This window comes from Quercus lobata, chromosome 5 (genome assembly GCF_001633185.2).
Source record: "Quercus lobata isolate SW786 chromosome 5, ValleyOak3.0 Primary Assembly, whole genome shotgun sequence".
NCBI lineage: Eukaryota > Viridiplantae > Streptophyta > Magnoliopsida > Fagales > Fagaceae > Quercus > Quercus lobata.
This window is the reverse complement of record NC_044908.1, coordinates 57510044-57528658: the sequence shown is the minus strand read 5'-3', so window position 1 is coordinate 57528658 and position 18615 is coordinate 57510044. Positions and strand designations below refer to the sequence as shown.

Below are 18615 nucleotides of genomic sequence, written 5' to 3'. Positions count from 1 at the left end.
AATGATATGGTAACCCATTTTCTCGTATTCATAATAAATTCTATCACAAGTACTTAATAATTACTTATTTTCAAGCTTAGTAAGCTTGTACCTAAGTAGGGTATTGAAATTGTTGAAAATAAATGTGAAATTGGCTTGGTTGGCTATGTGATCTATTAGTTTGGTGTTGACCTTAGCATGCTTTTATATTATTTTTTTATTCTTTAATATTGTTCATTTTTTTTTTAATTGCAACAATCCACCTCAAAAATCAAAAACACACTTTCTCTCTCTCTTTATATTAATTTTCTAAACACTACTCTCTCTCTCTCTCTCTCTCTTTCTCTCGATGACTTTCTGAAACTTCTTTCCTTTTCTCTACCAGTCAGTTTCTTCTTCCTCCCCTCTTTCTTTATTGGAAAACCCATAAAAAAAATAAAAAAAAAAATTCCAAACTTCTTTTCGGTGGGTTCCAATTAGCTCAACCAATAAAGTCTCTAATGGTTGAATAAAGACCTAGGGTTCAATCCCTGCTTACACCAAAAGCTGATTGGTGGTTTGGTTTGATAATAAAGACCTATCATCAAGAGTGGACGCCATAGGTTGAAACTCTCTTTAAAAAAAAAAATCACTTTGACACAAAACACATATCAATTTGAGTCCATTTTCAGGATTTTTAGACAAATCTGAGGTCTGACTCTTCAGATTGGTTTTTTTTAATCGATTTTATGTTAGGTTCAGGTCTAACTCTTCCATGGCAGTGGTGATGAAAATATCAAATTGGGTTTGGGGCTAATTTGAGTTTTTTGAATCAGTTTTATGTTGGGTTTTGTTTTGGGTTGATTCCTCCTTTTTCTGGATTGAATTGAGTTAGAGAAGAGAGAGAATCAAGGCAGTCGAAGAGAGAGAGAGAGAGAAGAGAATAGGGAATGAGAAAGGAGAGAGAAAATATATTTAAATACTCAAATGCAAAGCTACAATAACCGTATATATTTACACGGGTACTGTAGCATTTTCGTATATGAACAGTATTATAGACCCACTAATGTGGGTAGTTTTTTTAGCAAAAATGTGTAAAAGAAAACTAACACTTTTTCTATTTTCTAAAGACTGATGCAATTTCTCTAATAATAATAATTACTCATCAATAGAAAATACATTTTTCCTTTAAACAATATTTTTACTATTAATATTAATCAATTACTTGTTTTTTCTTTAAATAATAACCCTAAAACAAACACACTCACAAAGTTACCCACAAACAAAATAATGATATTTTTTCTAATAAAATAATCTTGTGTTAAAAAAAAAAAAAAGGGCCATATGGCAGTCACAATTTCTATATAGTTCTCAATAATTTTTCACAAGGTATAGTATGAATTTTCTATTTGAGGATAATTGTTATCATTATGGTTGGTTCATTTTTTATGATTCTCTTAGTATGCCTCCTAGTCCCTTTGAATAAGGTTAGAGCGCTAAAGTTTGACAATGAAAAATACGTGAAAAAAGGAGAGGGAAACTAATATGCATGAGAGGTTTTCTTTCCTTTGGGTAGTTTGCCTCAACAAGTCACTTGGTTCCTTGCTTTTACACAGGTAATGTAAGGAAATTTAACCCATTTGATCCAACTTGCCAAACAATGTAAAAAGTTTGATAAAGTGGGTGTTGTCCCAACCAGTTAGGTGTAACTCTTTTCCATTACTTAAAACCCCATTCTATTACTACAAGAGTTACGCCTTTTTGTAATGGTACTTTGAATTAAGTAATGTGTTTGAACTTAGTTGTGACATATCAAGCTTCATGTTCATAATCAGTTTTGTGGATCATTAGAGCTATGAAATCACACTTTTTGGGCCCTCCAAAATACAAATTCCAAAAAAAAAAAAAAATTCCATGAAAACTCATCGGCTTAAACCATGAGCTAAAGGTTTGAAGTGATTTTCTCCTTTGTTAGGTCTTTTTCCTCCATACCCATGTTGTGTAAATATAAGTCTTTATTGAAGAAGCCCATTATGTAAAGAGAGATCATAGTTGGTTGTCCATGTATATTTCATTATTAAATAGTATCATTTCTTATTTTCTCCACTTGGATTTCATATATAAAGTTACAATATGATTTATTTATTAACAAGAATCAATTCAATACATTTATTATTTAGCCATATGTGTTATGAAGAAAATGAATTCTTTTTTTGAAGGATCAAAGAAAAATGAATTTGAACATATTGCGGGAATGATTGGGAAGATCTGGAACCAAAAATGGTATTTCTTAGCAATAACATATTGGGGGAATTCAATCAATATAAATTGATAGGAATTTGAATACTGTGGACAATGACTCAATGAGCTTTTGATCCATTGAGGAGAAAATATAAAATCGAAATCTGCATGAGAATGTGAGCCCATTCCAACTTTCCAAGATGTAGATAAAAATTTTGGGTTGTGAGCCTATTTTGTGGAGTGAGAATAACAAAAGCCCATTAAACGGTATAAAAAAAATATGGGCGTGAGACCTTACCATGAAGTGAATAAAATTGTGGGCCATAAGCCCAACCTACTAATGGTCAGAAATTCTGGATAAAAAGCCAACTTGTCAAAGTTTGGACTTTTTTTAGTAGCTAATCTGTGCAGTGCATGAGATAGTTAAATAAAAATTAAAAATATTTATTTTGCTTAAAGTTCTATGATTTGACTTTAAAAAATGTATAACTAGAAAATAAATGAAAATAAGTCATTTTTATGTTCAATATAATGGTTTATAAAAATTCTTTTTCTTTCATATGATTAGTTCCACATAACACATCATAGTGTAGGCTATTTAATGGTAATGACTACATACAATATTCAACTACAATTAAATCTACTATCCATCGACAATCTAATCTATGTTATCTTGATAGTAAATTTATAAATTGCATTCTCATATCCTCTATCATTTAAAAGGTAATTGAAATAATGATTGTATGTAATATATAAATTTTATTCTTTTACAATATAATTTTTGAAAATTTTAAAATAGAATTTTAAATTTCTTAAAACTTAGTTAACAGAGTTTCTATTTTTACTTAAAATGAACTATCACAATTAATGAGAATTTAACCATTTTTTGCAAAGAGAAGATAACAATAGGCCTATTTTTTATTTTATAGTATAGAATGTTACAGTTAGATTCGTACCGTGTGTAATACATTAGTCCATTATGATAGTTTCAAATAATATCCTAATATTTATCTATATGAGTTTTCTTTTTAATGATGCCATAAATGTTGGAGTTTAATAGAATTATAGAAGTCATTATCTAAGAGAGACCAAACTAGTTTGAATAACAAAAACTAAAACTGTTTATCTATATGTTTTCTAATTTAACGTCTCATGGACTTTTTTTTAGGAGGGATACCTTTTTGAATGGCTCCAATGACTGCAAGATTTGTCCGTGGGATGTGTCTGCTAATCCCAAAAAGAAGGTGCTGATGCATTGCATGTTTATAGGGTAATTTTCCTATCTCAAATTTTACATATTGGTAGTTGATAAGTTCCTTCTAACTTATCATTTTCTCCTTCTTGGTGTTTTAACAAAAAATGTAACCTTTTTTTTGGTCATATCAAACTATTTTTTTTCTTCACTTTTTTATTCTTTGGATAAACTCCAAAATTTAATATAGAGTTATCATTAATGTTAATATAGATATAGATTTCTAAATAATTAACCATTTATGATTTGTAGGGGTAAAAAGTAATCTTAGTGTTAGATTCAAATTTGAACCAATAATAATTAATCAACTATAATTTGTTGTGAAAATTTTATGGACGTAGCATCTCTCAATTGATATACACGAGGCCTGCGTTAATTGATATAGGGCATTTTTATCTAAAACTTTTTTGATTAGGTGTCTAAAATATATATATATATTTTCTCTACAAATTTTATGTTAGACATTAGTTTAGATTTTGCTATTTCCTCTCATCACATGGCACAAATTTTTGTTCATATTAAATTCTTCAATGTGGAGACTTTTTGTTCATATAACTTCTTCAATTATATATTGTTAAAAAATGTTTCTATCCCAAAAAAAAAAAAAAAAAATACCATGTATTTTTTTCTAAAATTATTTTTATCTATAATTTAAAATTTTGAATTTTAAATAAAATACTAATGGTTATATGATCCTAATCTAAGTAAATTAGTTATCTTATCCATGTTTCTAAGGTTTTTTTTTTTTTTTTAATATGTGTCTTATCATTAGACTTTTATTAATAATTTATTCTACACGTAAAAAAATAAGGATTTCATGGATAAAATGAAGAATTTGGATTGTAATCAAATTAATATTTTTATCAACTTAGAAATTATAGGAGAAGAAAAATTGTATATATTTTTTAAAATCCAGAAATCTAAAAAAATTTATACAATATGATGAGGCCACTTTGGCACAACCATGGTGACTAAACCCAATTTTTATTATATAGTATACTAGTTGCTAACTCGTGCGAGGCACGAAAAAGCTATTGACTTTGAAAAATAATGATGAAATATTTAATTTCTATATTTTTCCATAGTTTAGAAGTGTTGTCTAACATTTAACGTCATTAAGTTGCAAATGCATAGTTACAGAAACCTATAAAGTAATTTACAATTCTTAAATTAATAAAGCAAAACTCCCAATAGTTATATATACACTCACTCAAAACTAATATAAACTGTAAATATATAAACAAAGACCATGAGATGAGGAAGACACACTAAGTTTCAAATTTGAATAGCAATATGACTTTCTCGTAGTAATAACAATATAGACAATTCAAAACACAGAACAATATCAAAATTATAATAACTAATTCCATCATCTTTTACGTTGAATCGGAACAAATAATTAATTGAAATTAATCCATACAAATAATTAATCAACCAAAAATCATAGCTTTTAATAAGAAAAAAAAATCATATGAACCTAAATAAAAAGCATTTAAGGTGAAAAATTAAGATCAATTTACTGAGACGCAAATACCAAAAACCCCAAGACTTAAAACTTCAAAATTTATAGAATCCCAAATTCTACTTCAAAACCAAACCAAATTCAACAAATTTATATATAACATACCAAAAAAATTTATCGTTCCCTAGGGTGGAAGATGTAGGTTGCAACTTTGATTTTTTCTCCAAAAAAATGAAGATGTTTTATCTACCATGTCCAATATAAAATTAAAATTAAAAAAAAAAAAAGTAGAAATTTCAACCAAAAAACCAAACCCACGAAAACAATGTCAATATAAATATGAAGATTAACCCAAATACTCAAAAGCAAATCAATTCTAAACATAACAAAAGAATAAGATAGAAAGAAAATCTCAAGCATATATGAAAACAAATAAAAAAATCGATTAAAAGATAAATTTCATTAATAATAATATAAACAAATATTCACATATGTTGAATTCAAATTTTATTAATAATAACAATATAAACAAATTCAACGTAAAATTTATTAATCAGAGAAGAAAGTTGAATCAGATTATTTGCATTTTATTTATTTATTTTTATTTGCTTTAGCTCTTTTTTTTAAATTCTAAAATGAAGTTAAGTTTAGGGTTTTAAGGTGGTAATTGCTAAGGTTTTGAGGAGGGAAAAGAGACTTCTAATAGGAATCCTTCTCTTTTTCTTTTTCTTTTTTTTGAATCCTAAAGTGAAGTTAAGTTTAGGGTTTTGAAGTGGTAATTATTAGGACTTTGAGGAGGGGAGAGAGAGTCCTAATAGGACTCTCTCTCTCCTTAATCTAATGTGAGTCTTTTTTTTTTTTTTTTTACAATGTGAGTCTTCTTCTTTTTTTGAGTCCTATTTTCAACGCGAGTCTCTTTTTTTTGTTTGTTTGTTTGTTGTTTTTTTTTTTTTTTTTTTTTTTTGAGTTCTATCAGAATTTTTGTTTTTGTTTTTTTTTTAATGGGAAGAATTTTTGTTTTTATATAAAAAAAATTCTATATATAAAAACAAAAATCTATATAGAATTTTTGTTTTTATATAAATTATCAATGTTTGAGTTTGATTTTAAGTTGGACTTATTAGAAAGTTAGAGTTTTACTTCTTGTTAAATTTTGATTAAACAAAAATAATTTTGTTTAAAAAAATGATAATGATGAGTTTGAATTTAAGTTTAAGTTTGACATATTAGAGAGATAGAGTTTCACTTTTTGTTAAGTTTGGACTAAACAAAAATAATTTTATTTAAATAAAATGATAATTTTATTTAAATATTGTGCTGACATGGAAAATTGTGAGAGTTTCAAAAGTTTTTGTTTTATATATATACTAACATTATGCCCATGTGATACACAACTTAATCAAAATTCATATGTAAATAGTTTTTTTTATTAATTTACTTAAAATTAGATAATAGAATAAATAATAAAAACAAATAATATTTTACTTTTAAGTTATATAATAAATTCATATTGTGAGACGAAGGTATTATGAAATATATATATATATATATATATATATATAAAAGTACTAACTTATTAAAAGAGTGTAATAAATATGTTTATTTTCAAAATGCATAAGATGATTTATTCTTTTCTTTTTTTTTTTGTATATTATTTTTTGTCAATATCATGAAACAAAATTTGTATGCTTTTCTTCAAACTTACATGGATTTGAATTTGTCATTTATTTTTTTTGCAAAATTTATCATTATATATATATTAGTATTTTTTTTTGGGTTACTTTATATTAGTTTTTTTGTTTTGTTTTGACGTTGTCTAAATTAGATTTTTTAAAAATAGAGATTATGTTAAAGTTAATACATATTAGCTATCATTTGATACTTTATCCCAAAAAAAAAAATTTAACATTTAAATTAGGCTAAAAATAAAATTATTATTTTATAAAAAAATTTATACAATACTTATTGTTATTTTATCCAAATAAGTCGAAAAGGCCACTTAAAAAAAAAAGTCGATAAAAACAAATAGAATTAAAGTCTTAATTAAACTTAAACTTGTTTGTTAAATGGATTAGATTTGGATTGTAAACAAATTAAAATTAAAATAAGAATTAGATTTAGATTGTAATCAAATTAAGATTAAATAAGGATTAGATGGATTATATGAAGAATTTGGATTGTAATTAAATTAAGATTTTTATCAAGTTAAAGAGAAGAAAAATTATATATATATTTTTTAAATCTAAAAATCTAAAAAAAAAAAAAAAAAATCACTAGAGACATACTATACGGGCATTAGTGTAAATATAAATAAAACATCACTTCCTTTTTATGTCTTTTCCCCTTCACAATTTACATATAAATTAAATTTTTTTTCTTTTAAGTTTTTAACTTCACAACCCGATAAACACTCTCTCTCCTGATAAATCATAAACCCTTTCTTCTTCTTTGCCGTTCTCTCTGCCTCTCTCAGTTCTCAAAACCCCTAAACCATAGCGCATGGGCGCTCTCTCACTCCTTCAGTGGCAGAAAGTGCCAGCCTCCCACCACCGTCATATACCGCCAAAGCTGCTATCAGTGCAGGTATTTTTAAACAAGAAAATTGGTGTTGTATACGATTTAAGTTTTGGTATCTCAGATTTAGGTATCTGGATTATTGGTTTGATTTTTTAGGTATTTGGATAATTGGTTTTGATTAAGGTTGAACCCTTGCAAAATCGAAGATATCTACTGCTTCTTCAACTCTCTCTCAGCCTCTCCATCTTTTCCCTGGAAAACACAAAACACGAACTGACCTCTGACCTCTAGGTTATTGGTGTTATATACCATAATTTTATTGCTCTTCATTTGTTTAGGTTGATTGGAATAAATAAAGTGTACTGGTAATATGTTATTATGCTATAAATTGTTGTTAATTTTAGTAAATTTTATTCATTTACTGGCCTGTTTAATGTGGATTTTTCCTTCCTTTCTGTTTTAATTTTGTTTCAGTTTACTAAATTATGTGTATTTTTTAGATGGTGGTTTGTTCTCCTTGATTGAGTCGCAAAGCCGAGAGTGTAATGAATGAAGGATCTGTCAATCGCAATCCACAAAACCTGCATAAGTTTGCATACTCTCAATTTGGCTTTCGATATTGGTCATTGTCCCTAGCAGGCTATACAGCAAGACTTCCTTTGCATCTCTCACACCCACATGAACCACATTGTGAGTGTCCTTTCTGTGTTTTTCTTACTTTCTCTTTGTTTGGAAATTTTTTGTATACTTCATTGTGTGTGTGTGATAAATTACAGTGGTTAGATGTTAAATACTTAGTAACTATTTATACATTTCTATTTTGTTTAAAGTTGTACTGCAAGTTGAAGATTTTGGTTGGTGACTGTGTTATCTGCTCCCCAAAGTGTTTGTAAAAATGCCTAAACCAAACTTTCCATCACTTAGGAAGTACAAAGTAAAAAATCTAATAGAAAACTTTCCATCCTTGCTGAAAGTTATTTTGAATCTTAACTTCAATGTGAAGGGTTCACTGAATTTTTTCAGATAAGCTTTCACTTTGAGGAAAATATTTCCAATTAATATAGCAGTCCTATACTCCTATTGTTAAGTGCTCTGCTTATGGGGATATTTAGATTTGCTTAGGAATATGGGAACTGTTTTTTGTTAAGGTGGTGCTGTCTTTGTTAAAAAAAGAGGAAAAGGAAGTTTATAAGAAGCCTAAATCTGAGATAAAGAAAGGGCATTTCTTTCCCCATTGTTACTTCCCAAAAATGCCAAAAGTAACTGTTTCACTTGAACTTGGGACCTATATGGCTTGAATTTAGGATCAAAGCATTTTAGTTGGTTGGTTGGTTGTTGTTGAATGTTCTTGAGTGTTCTATAGTGTCACTACTTTTGTGACTATTGCCTGCATAGCCATCTTCTTAGAACCTCTCCTTAATTAATTTTTCAATACTTATCAAGGACTGAGTATTTTCATTGTAGTCCTCCACTAAATATATATGCAGTATCAAAGCACACTTTCCACCATATGTGTGCTGTTTAAGTAGATAATATTTTTGAAGTTTCTTCAATGTTTTTTTTTTTTTTTTTTTCATTTAAATAACAAATTTGTTTAATTAGAAACAGGACTTTAGATATTGATTTGCCATACTTATTATGTGGTTTCAATGTTTTTACTGTATTTGATGATATATACAAATGCAAGTATATCATTTTAGTTATTGAATAATTAACTTTCTGTTGTAGATTATTGAATTATTTTAGCCTCATGTGGATTTGTGGTTAATTATATATACTTGGTGGCATTATTCAGTTTTGATCTTAGCCTCCCAATCCTATAGGTTTTGCTTTCATGTGTTTTAGTTTCATGGCTTTTTTTTGGTCAACTAGAATGTTTTTATTGTGGAGTGAATGTGACAGTGGTTTTGGGTTTTAAAGGTTTTCTGTTTTACTATGATATGGACATTAGCAAAAGATTTTCAAGTTTGTTTTGAGAGTGACGTTATGGTTAGCTCAAAAACCCTTTAATGTTTGTCCTGCCCTATATTTATATCTGGGTTATGCATTGTGCTCATTGTGAATGATTAATTTCATTAAATGTCTTTCTTATATTTGGAGGTTTTCTAAATTAAAAAAATTAAAGGTTTGGAGAGTTGATAGGTTTTTTTTACTTGAATGAATTGACAACAGATTTCAACGTGATAGTTATAATACACTATTTGATGTGCAGTATCCATTTTTTGGCAGAAATGTTGTTGAGTTGGGGGGTTGCCATTCTTCGTTACTAGGAGTTTTAAAATCTGTTATCAATTTATCATAGCTTTCATGATGTTCAATAATAATTGGTATTTGGTAGTTGATTTCGTGCTTTAAATTTCTAATTTGTTAATGCTCTATTTAAAAAAGGAAAAGGTTTAGTTCGTCTTTTCTATTTCTTTTTTTTTTTGTAAATCTTGATGAGTTTTTGTAATTGAAACCCTCATTAGAGAATGTTATTCATGCTGTTCATTTTGTTTTCTTTTTAAGGAAGAGAGATGCAAATAAAGATGCTTAGTGAAGTGCAAAACAGGAATTCTAGGAAGACCTCCATGGACATTGAGCATATGTGGAATAGGTGAGGCCCTATCACTATTGGTGGGGCATCACACCATCACTATAAATATATATAAAGGGCATTTTGTAATTTTAGTTATTGTTTAAATACTTTGAACTAGGTTCTCATGTTGTAGTTGCTTTATGGTTAGAATTATTAGATATGTATGATTGATCGTTAGATATTCCTTTTTTTTTTTTGGTAAACAATTTCCACACCATGGCGTTGTTGGTTAGTCATAAATTTAATTAAGCTATTTGTATGTTAGTGAAAAGAACATATATTTTCTTGTTCTATGGTTTCATTAGACGCTTTGTACTTTGGAGATATGTTTGCATATGAAGGAGGGCGTTACTCTACAATTCTACCAAATTACTCTCAGTTCTTGGTCTGCAAAAGTTTGTGTCTTCCTCACTCATTTTAAGGGCTTTAATCATTCAATATAATGCTGTGAAATAAATGTCTTTGATCTTTAAATTTAAGGTAGTGGTGAATTTCCAATTTGTGGCTTCCTCACTTTTAAAAATACTGAACAATTGCATTTTTTTCGTTTTACCCTATTAAAGTTTCACTGTTTACTAACTGTTTGGTATAAGGTATGTATTAAAAAAAAAAAAAACCAAACTGCCAGAGAAAGAGATATAAACGGAGATATGTCAATAGAGAAAGAGATATGAATGGACATATCGATGATTAAAGGAGCATTCATGAGATTCAGGGAGAGAAATCTGATAAGATGCAGAGAGAGAGATCTGAGGGAGGTCTCTTTGCTTTTGTCAGACCATTCTCCCTCCATCTTCCAGTTCCACACAGTTGTGGGTAAGTTTTATTTTCTTAATATCATTTTTATTTTCAAAACCCTATACGATAGTTCCTCCTCTGTCCTCTCTGTAGTTGTCTCATGGGCAAGGGCTATTCAACTAAGCCACAAATGCTTTGCCTCATGGTTGCAGAGTCCTCCACCTCGGTTACCGCTTCACCAAACTGCACAACCAACCTAACATCAGACCGCTGGAACAGCTATAGGTTAAATATTTTATATTAATTTTGGGTGTTTAATAGGATTTAGGTTTGGCTAATTTGTTTGGTTTTGATTAAAGAAATTGGTTTAGATTTTGTTTTGATTTAGAATTGGTTTTTATCAATACTCAAAACCCTAATATAGGTTCTCCCTCAATTTTGGTTCCTTTCATTATACGACCCTCTATATACATTCAGCCTATGGCGAATCATTAGAAAGTGAATACCAAGTCAACCCTGTAGTAAAATTTGATAATATACATGACAAATAGATCATTATTAATTGAAAAAAACTTATGAGTATTGGAAGTTTATTGTGTTTTTTTGTTTTTGTTTTTATTCATAGAGAAACTGAATTTTAGTGGGAAAGTTATAGTAATAGTAAATAGCCTATAGCAAAATCATTAGACAATGACTAAATAAACTTCATGATGTTAACAAACATTTACATAGAATCAACCAAAGTTGTCTTTCATGATCAATGTGAGCCACAATCGCTGTCACTTCTCCTCATAATTGACTCTTCTCTAATAAGCCACAACACATTAAAAGAATGAACCCCTCTCTATCTCTCTCTTCTTTTTAAATAACTGTATTCCAAATGACCATAAAATTACATTAGAAGTTTTTAGGATAATCTGATAGAAAACTTTCCGTCCGTACTGAAAGTTATTTTGAATCCTAACTTCAATGTGAAGGGTTTCACTAAATTTTTTCAGATAAGCTTTCGCTTTTAGGAAATTTTTTCCTATTAATATAGCAGTCCTATTGGTAAATGCTCTGCTTATAATCCGTTTGGAGATTACTTTATGGGGATATTTAGATTTGCTTAGGAATTTTGATTCATGGGAACTGTTTATGTAAAGGTGGTGTTGTCTTTGTTATGAAAGGAGGAAAGGAAGTTTATAAGAGGCCTAAACCTGGGATAAAGAAAGGGTATTTCTTTCCCCATTGTTAGGAAATTTGAATATGCAAAATATTGATAACCTAAATTTTTGCTAGTGATGTCGCTTTTATTGGTGTCATCAACCCAAAAGGTATAAGGTATGGTGATTGATGATCTAAAGTGCTTCTTACTTCCCAAAAATGCCAAAATTTGAATTGTTTAAGTACTTGTATGTCTGAAGCAATTCAATAATAATTTTTATACATTTTTTTTATACTACTTAGTTTCTGAAGATATTTTTTCATCTATTCTTTATTTGCCAATATCTGTTTCTTTCTATTGGTCAAGGTTTCAGTGACTACTTCTTTGTACTATCAATGTTAAAGTTGTTCTCTATATACAGGTGTTGAAGGTATTATTGGGGTTGCTGCTTCTAAAGATAGCATCCTAAGGCTGTGGAAGGTAATTAGAAGAAGCCAATATGCTATAAGTCAAATAGCAAAGAAGGAAAGCTACTAATTAAAGTAATAGAATGAACCCTTTGTGCATAAATGCTTTTTTTTTTTTTGGTAGTGTATGCCTAAGTTTTGTTGGCTTGGTTCCTTATTTCTTTTGCAATAGTCAAACATTCTCTATATTTGGTTTTGCTGTTTATATGTTTTGTTGGCTTGGTGAGTGCAGGGGAAAGTTTCCAAATTCTTATTAAACTTGCAATATTATGAGTACCCACGCACCATTTTGATATATAATTCTTTCTCTCTCCCAATTCAGTTATGTCAATCTCCCAAATTATATTTGTACAAGGTCAGTATTATGCGGAAGCAACAAGTTGATTCATGTAAGTTTCAAATAATTTTAGTCACTGATTGCCATGTGAGTTTCATAGTTTTGGGTTGCAAAATTCGTAATTTTGAAAATTGAATACAATTGCAATTCACCCTATTTGTTTTGGTTATTTGTTGTGTTATAAGAACATAATACGTTCACTATGGTGATTTAAAAGCTTTCCCATGCTTTCAAGAGGTGCCAAATCAAATAAATATACGACATGTTGATGAGTAACAGTTGCACAATACCTGTCTTTGTATCTTCCTAAGAAACATTGTCCATTTGATTTACACCATCTTTGTTTGTTTTTTTCTCTGCTTTGTTTTTCGAAGAGATTTTCTTCCCTTTGTAAACTTGAATTTGTTTTTTTTAAGGTTTCTTTGTTGGGTATTGTTAATGCTACTTTTGTTAGGTTTTTTCTTTTGTTTATCTTAATGAAACATTTCTCTGTGATTTTTGTTTCTCTATAAACCCAAGTGGTTCTGTTTTTTTTTTTTTTTTTTGACAGACGAGTGGTTTTGTTTGAAAAAACTTGAAAGATTTGTTCAGTTTGTATAAATTGTAAAATTTGACAGTACATTGTTCTTTGTACAAAGTCGATTGCTTTGTAGGTTTTGGCAGATATTTTATTTATTCTTTGGAAGAGAATGATGGGTGGCAAAAGCATATAAAAAGAGGGGTTCACACTTCACACACTAAAGAAACTACAATACCAGATTATATGTCTTTAGTAAACTTTGGTACTTGGCCTTATTATCATTTGATGGTGGGCATGGTATTTTGTTTTTATTTCAGTTGTGTTATATTGATCTTGGACTTTCAAGTGGGGAGGAGATGGAGCTACTCAAGGGAATAGATAGCATCTTTCTCAAATTATAAAGGAATTTGTCCCACTTTATTGCTTCTTTTAGGTACTATTTATCTATTTCATCATGTCATTAAACTCATTCCATACCTTTTAGTTTCATAATGAATAATATTCTAGAGTATTTACTTGAATGCCAAAAGAAAATTATAGTTGTATGGCTTATTGTAATTTTTTTTAAGTATGTGATTTTAGTTGACTTCTATGATAAGAGAGCTGCACGATTAGCATACCTTGCAACTCTATGACATAATTTATTTACTATTATGTGTTAATTTATTTTATTTTATGATGCGTAGAAATCCACAAGTATCACAAATAGTACCAAACTCCTAACTAAAGGCTCACATTCTCTAGACTTGCCAATAAATGTATGAATAATATGCAATTTGGAAAAATCTTGATGAAATTTTAGAGGGTTAAAATCTTAGTATATATATATTTTTTAGAAAAAATTATGATGGAATATGGACTGAATGATTTATTATTTTTGTATGTAGTTTGAATAAGTTGTTAGAAAAACTAACAATATGTTTCTTAAGTGTATAATTCTTTTTATTTTTGTAAGTAAATCGTTTTTAACATTTGGAAGAATGTTTAGTACTTAGTACCACCACTATCTCATATAAATCCTATTTGATCCAACATTTATTTTATTCTTCTTGCTTATTTTAAAATTTTTTGATAATTCAAGAGGGGGTATTTGAACCTGACTAAATATAGTTATAATGCTAAATAGATTTTGTAAATATTCGTGCTTTTCTGTGTGGGTTAGCGACTAGTGTGTGTGTCTATATATATATATATATATATATAAAGCGTGTGTGACTCAGATTAGATGGCTAGTATGAGTCTCTCTTAAAAGAGAAAGAGCCCAACAATGCGAATGGCCTAGTTTAGTTAAAGCCCATATGCACTGTCTAATAAAATTACAGCCCATGTTTTTTACAAAAACGGAAATAACCCATCATCTCTCACTGGGCTCAGCCTGCCGAATCATTTTCCATAAAAGAGACCCTAACGCTCCGTTTGTTTCGATATAAAATATTTTCAGAAAAATATTTTCCAATTTTGCGATATTTGTTTTGCAGTAAAATATTTGGTCAAAAGTAAAATATTTTCAGCCAACCAAATCAACCTAAGCAAATTTACTTAAAATATTTTACACTTCAAATTTTGGTAAAACATTTTACATTTGCTCACTCCCTCACAACCCGATACTTATCACTCCCGCAATTACTTTCGCACTTAAACACTCCCTCTCGTATTTCTCTCCAAAAAAACCCAGCCACCCTCTCAGATTTCTCTCCAAAAAACCCAGCCACCTCTGGTCCCTGTCCAGCCAATCTTCGGCTCCAAGGTCCAAGGCATCACAGGCCAGCTCCATCTTCTGCTGGCGCTGCCCATCACCGGCAAAACTAGGTACTTTTCTGCCTTTTTAGATTAGATTTCTCCTTTTCTTTTCGTTTTTCTTCATCTCTAACCCATCTTTAGTTTTTCTTAGGTTCGATTTCTACTCCTTGCTGGAAAAACACCTCAAAGTTTCAGGTATTATTTTTGATGAATCATAATTTTTACACATTTGATTTCTTATCATTTTTCATATGGGTTTTTCGGTGTTGATTTGATAGTGTGAGATTTATTTATTTTTTTGATGATTTTGACATTGGTTGTTTGATATGAGTTAGGGTTTATGATTTTCAGATCTGGGTTTTTTTTGGGGGGGTTTTATTTATGTGTGGCATTATGATATTTTGTGATGAAATTATTGTATACTAGTTTATGATATATGTTTGAGATCCAAGATTCCTTGTTAGAATTTGAAGTAGCAGATCTCATATGAATTCAATGTTTGATTCCCTTTGAGGCCATGTTTACACTTTATTCCTTGGATTAAAGGCTGTTGTTTATATTTTATAACAACCAAAGCATTAGCTAAAACAATCCAAAATAGGTCACATCAATCAGGTGGGTCTGAGTTAATCAACTATGGGCTTCAGTGAAATGATAATTTTTAATAATTCTCCTTGTGAATCTGATATGTATTTTTTTATTATTAACTATTTAACGGGAGGAATACCAGCACAGCTTGCAAATTTGACCAACTTGGAAATCTTGCAAGTATTGCTTCTCTCCCTCCCTCCCTCCCTGTGTGCGTGTGTGTGGTTGATAAGAATGTTGCTCATCATTGTAAACCATATATTAGAATATTATCTTAGCTATTTGTACCAAATCTGCCTATGAATGCAACTGTTGAACAACTTGAAGCGGTTTTCAACAATTTTGGGCCTATTAAGCATAATGGTATTCAAGTTAAAGTAGCAAGATATGTTTCATATTTAACTTGGTTAACTCCATTTAGATTTCTTATTTATAATGATGTTCACATGTTTTTTATTTTGCTATCTTCTATCCAGCAACAGGGGACATGTTTTGGTTTTGTGGAATTTGAATCTGCTAGTTTGATGCAAAGTGCTATTGAGGTATTGACTTTTCTGTTTTATATTCTTTGCCACCTAATTTGTTGTTATCTTGTATATTGGGGATTAACCTTTTAATCAACAATAACTTACCTGTCTAAACTACCATTGTACAGTTTAAGCTTCATTCTCACATTTTTCACCAAGCAAGGACACACAAAACTTCATCCTCTGTTTTTTGTATGGCTGTCATGATTAACTTTTCGTACTTTGTGGATATGTGTGGTACGCATGTTAACTTAATGTTGTGAAGTAACTTATGTGTTTTTGTCTCCTGGATTCGGTTATTTTATGTGATGAGAGTCTGGAGTCTTTGAGTGCTTGCTGGATGGGCCATGGCTACCTTTGTGCTGTTTTTTTCATATGGTTGGAATTCATGGTCTGCTGTTTCTTGCAGCTAACAATGACAGGGAGGTTTTCAGGACGGGCTGGTTATTGAAATGATAGCTTTAGGGGCCGTGGAAACTTTAGTGGTGGGAATTTTAGCGGAGGCCGGGGCTATGGGAGAAATGAATTTGAGAGGTGAGGTGATTTCCCAAAACGAACTCGTGGTAATGCTGGACGGAATGAAGAAACTGGCCATAGGGTCTACCAAAATGGTGGATGGAAAAGCCACACGCCAAGCCAGTCAAGGCAGCATGAGCTAGGCTATGACTGCTCCTTTTGCTCCAGTTTTGTTGAGAATAGTACCTTGTCTTTTGATTACATAGAGTTTAGTCAAACAGCGACATTCTAGGTTTTTTTTTTTCTTCTGGCTCAAGATTTTTTAAATTTTTGGTAGTTTTATTTTTATTTTAGTTTCCCAGTTAAATTGGAAAATTTGTAACTACATTATTTTTGGAATAATTTTTTTGAAAGGTTAATTAGTGATATGCTAAATATAATTGTGTGCTTGTCTCCTTGTTTTGATCAATTACTTATTGCACAAAATTCTGTGTAACAAAAGAAGTTTACAAGTTGATTTACAAGCTTCAACTAAAGCTCAAAGAAGTGGTACTATAAGTAGATTAACCTTTTTAACCATTGGTGAGAGATATCTCAATACATTTTATCATAGTATCCCTTAAACGATCATGATCGATGTATATTCATTATTTTGAACTTGTATAAGTAGATTTAACCTTTTTAGCCATTTGCCTGTCTCTATGTATTTTTTGGACGTTAATAAAAAATGTTTTAAATTTTTACTTTTTTTTTTAATTTTTTTTTGTATTTTATGTTGTGCCAAACACTGGAAAATATTTTACACAACATTTTCATGTACACTGTCAAACACTGTAAAATGAAAATATTTTCTTGTATATATTTTACATGTAAAATATTTTACCTTTGCATATATTTTACATTGAAACAAACAGAGTATAAATAACTTCCTTCAAAAACAAGCCCATTTGATTGTCATTTGGAATGGTTCACAACCAGAAATAAAAGAGAGTAAGTTGCTCATGAAATCTAGTCTTTATGAGGAGTGTTTCATTTTGTTTCTTTAAATTGATTTTCACATGGGTGCAGGTCCTAAGACCGTAGCAAAATCATAAGAAAGCCACAAAATCAATTTCGGTTTGAAATGCATAGTTGGACTAGAATTTTGAAACTCTGCAGGAACTAGTGTATATATATCAATTCCATAGCCACTGCACATCCTTGTACGTTTAAAAAACTCTAGAGTAGAACTTCTATATTATGTAAAAGAAATGAAAATAAAAATACAAAGACTACCTCCCATGATCCACTAGTCCCCTCCTCTCCATCACCTTCACCTCTTCCATTTCTATCATTGCCTCCTCCTCCATGTCCACCATTGTTATCCCCTTCATCATTGTCCCCTCCATTAGCACTCCCATCCCCTCCATTTGCATCACTACTATCCTCTCCCCCACTGCCATCTCTTCCATGTGCAGCTCTCCCTTCCTCTCCATCACCATTGCCTCCTCCATGTTCACTCCTTCCATCCATTCCATCGCTGCCACTTCCTCCATGTCCATTGCTCTCGTCCCCTCCATGTCCACCACCCCCCTCCTCTACATCAAGGGCATCTCCTTTGTCATGTGCAACCTGATCTCTCTCCTCAATGTGCTCAATAATTTGTTCTATCTTGTCACGGTAGCAATAACATAGGAGGCTAACAGCAACAGCTACCACTAAAAAACTAGGTAATATTGCAGCAACAAGCACAATTTGTAGAATCTTATTCATTCTAAAAAGGTTTTAGCAGTCACAGATGAGAAATATCAGAGGTGGAGTGCTAGCTTATCTAAAAAAAAAAAAAAAAAGATACAAAAGTAAGTTTATTATTGATTTGCTATTCAAGAAAAATACAAAGTATGACATATATAGGGTAACAAAAGGTTTACACTTTTTTTTGGGTAAATTTCACTAATTACCCCTGAGGTTTGGGTATTACCAAGCACATCTAAAGGTTTTAAAAAGTGACCAATTTGGTCCTAGTCACTAACTCCTTTTGTGCACTGTTTTATTAAACTTTTTTTTTTTTCTTTTCTTGATCTCACCCTTCCCGTCGAGCCCTCCCT

General features: G+C 30.1%; 2 protein-coding genes across 28 annotated transcripts; one reads left to right on the top strand and one right to left on the bottom strand.

Moving 5' to 3' along the window:
- Positions 1-7302: 7302 nt before the first annotated feature.
- On the top strand, positions 7303-16991 carry LOC115989768. 27 transcript variants are annotated; one of them, XR_004092101.1, is made up of 10 exons: positions 7303-7496; positions 7931-8120; positions 9939-10026; positions 10637-10824; positions 10959-11031; positions 12315-12373; positions 12593-15026; positions 15109-15152; positions 16022-16087; positions 16482-16991. XR_004092101.1 is itself a non-coding variant. In XM_031113624.1 (6 exons), exons 2-5 carry the CDS (start codon positions 7976-7978, stop codon positions 13616-13618), a joined length of 411 nt encoding a protein of 136 aa, XP_030969484.1. In that variant the 5' UTR covers positions 7303-7496; positions 7931-7975; the 3' UTR covers positions 13619-13650; positions 14696-14733. The 27 variants fall into 27 exon arrangements, 5 of the variants coding, with proteins under 5 accessions (XP_030969484.1, XP_030969487.1, XP_030969488.1 ...); XR_004092099.1 differs by having other exon boundaries at positions 10602-10824; XR_004092097.1 differs by having other exon boundaries at positions 9939-10824; positions 12315-12435; positions 12683-12749; positions 13535-15026.
- Positions 16992-17746: 755 nt separating this feature from the next.
- LOC115990769 (glycine, alanine and asparagine-rich protein-like) lies at positions 17747-18280 on the bottom strand. Its single transcript, XM_031114560.1, has one exon. The coding sequence runs from the start codon at positions 18278-18280 to the stop codon at positions 17747-17749; it is 534 nt and encodes a 177-aa protein (XP_030970420.1).
- Between the last annotated feature and the right edge of the window lie 335 nt (positions 18281-18615).

What these genes read in the sequence shown, in the direction of transcription:
- LOC115989768 (XM_031113623.1), top strand. Translation starts at nt 7,976, where the DNA reads ATGAATGAAGGATCTGTCAATCGCAATCCACAAAACCTGCATAAGTTT. An exon ending in ACACCCACATGAACCACATT is followed by an intron (nt 8,121 to 12,314) that starts GTGAGTGTCCTT and finishes CTCTATATACAG; the next exon opens with GTGTTGAAGGTATTATTGGG. An exon ending in CCAAATTATATTTGTACAAG is followed by an intron (nt 12,716 to 13,534) that starts GTCAGTATTATG and finishes TTTTTATTTCAG; the next exon opens with TTGTGTTATATTGATCTTGG.
- LOC115990769 (XM_031114560.1), bottom strand. Translation starts at nt 18,280, where the DNA reads ATGAATAAGATTCTACAAATTGTGCTTGTTGCTGCAATATTACCTAGT.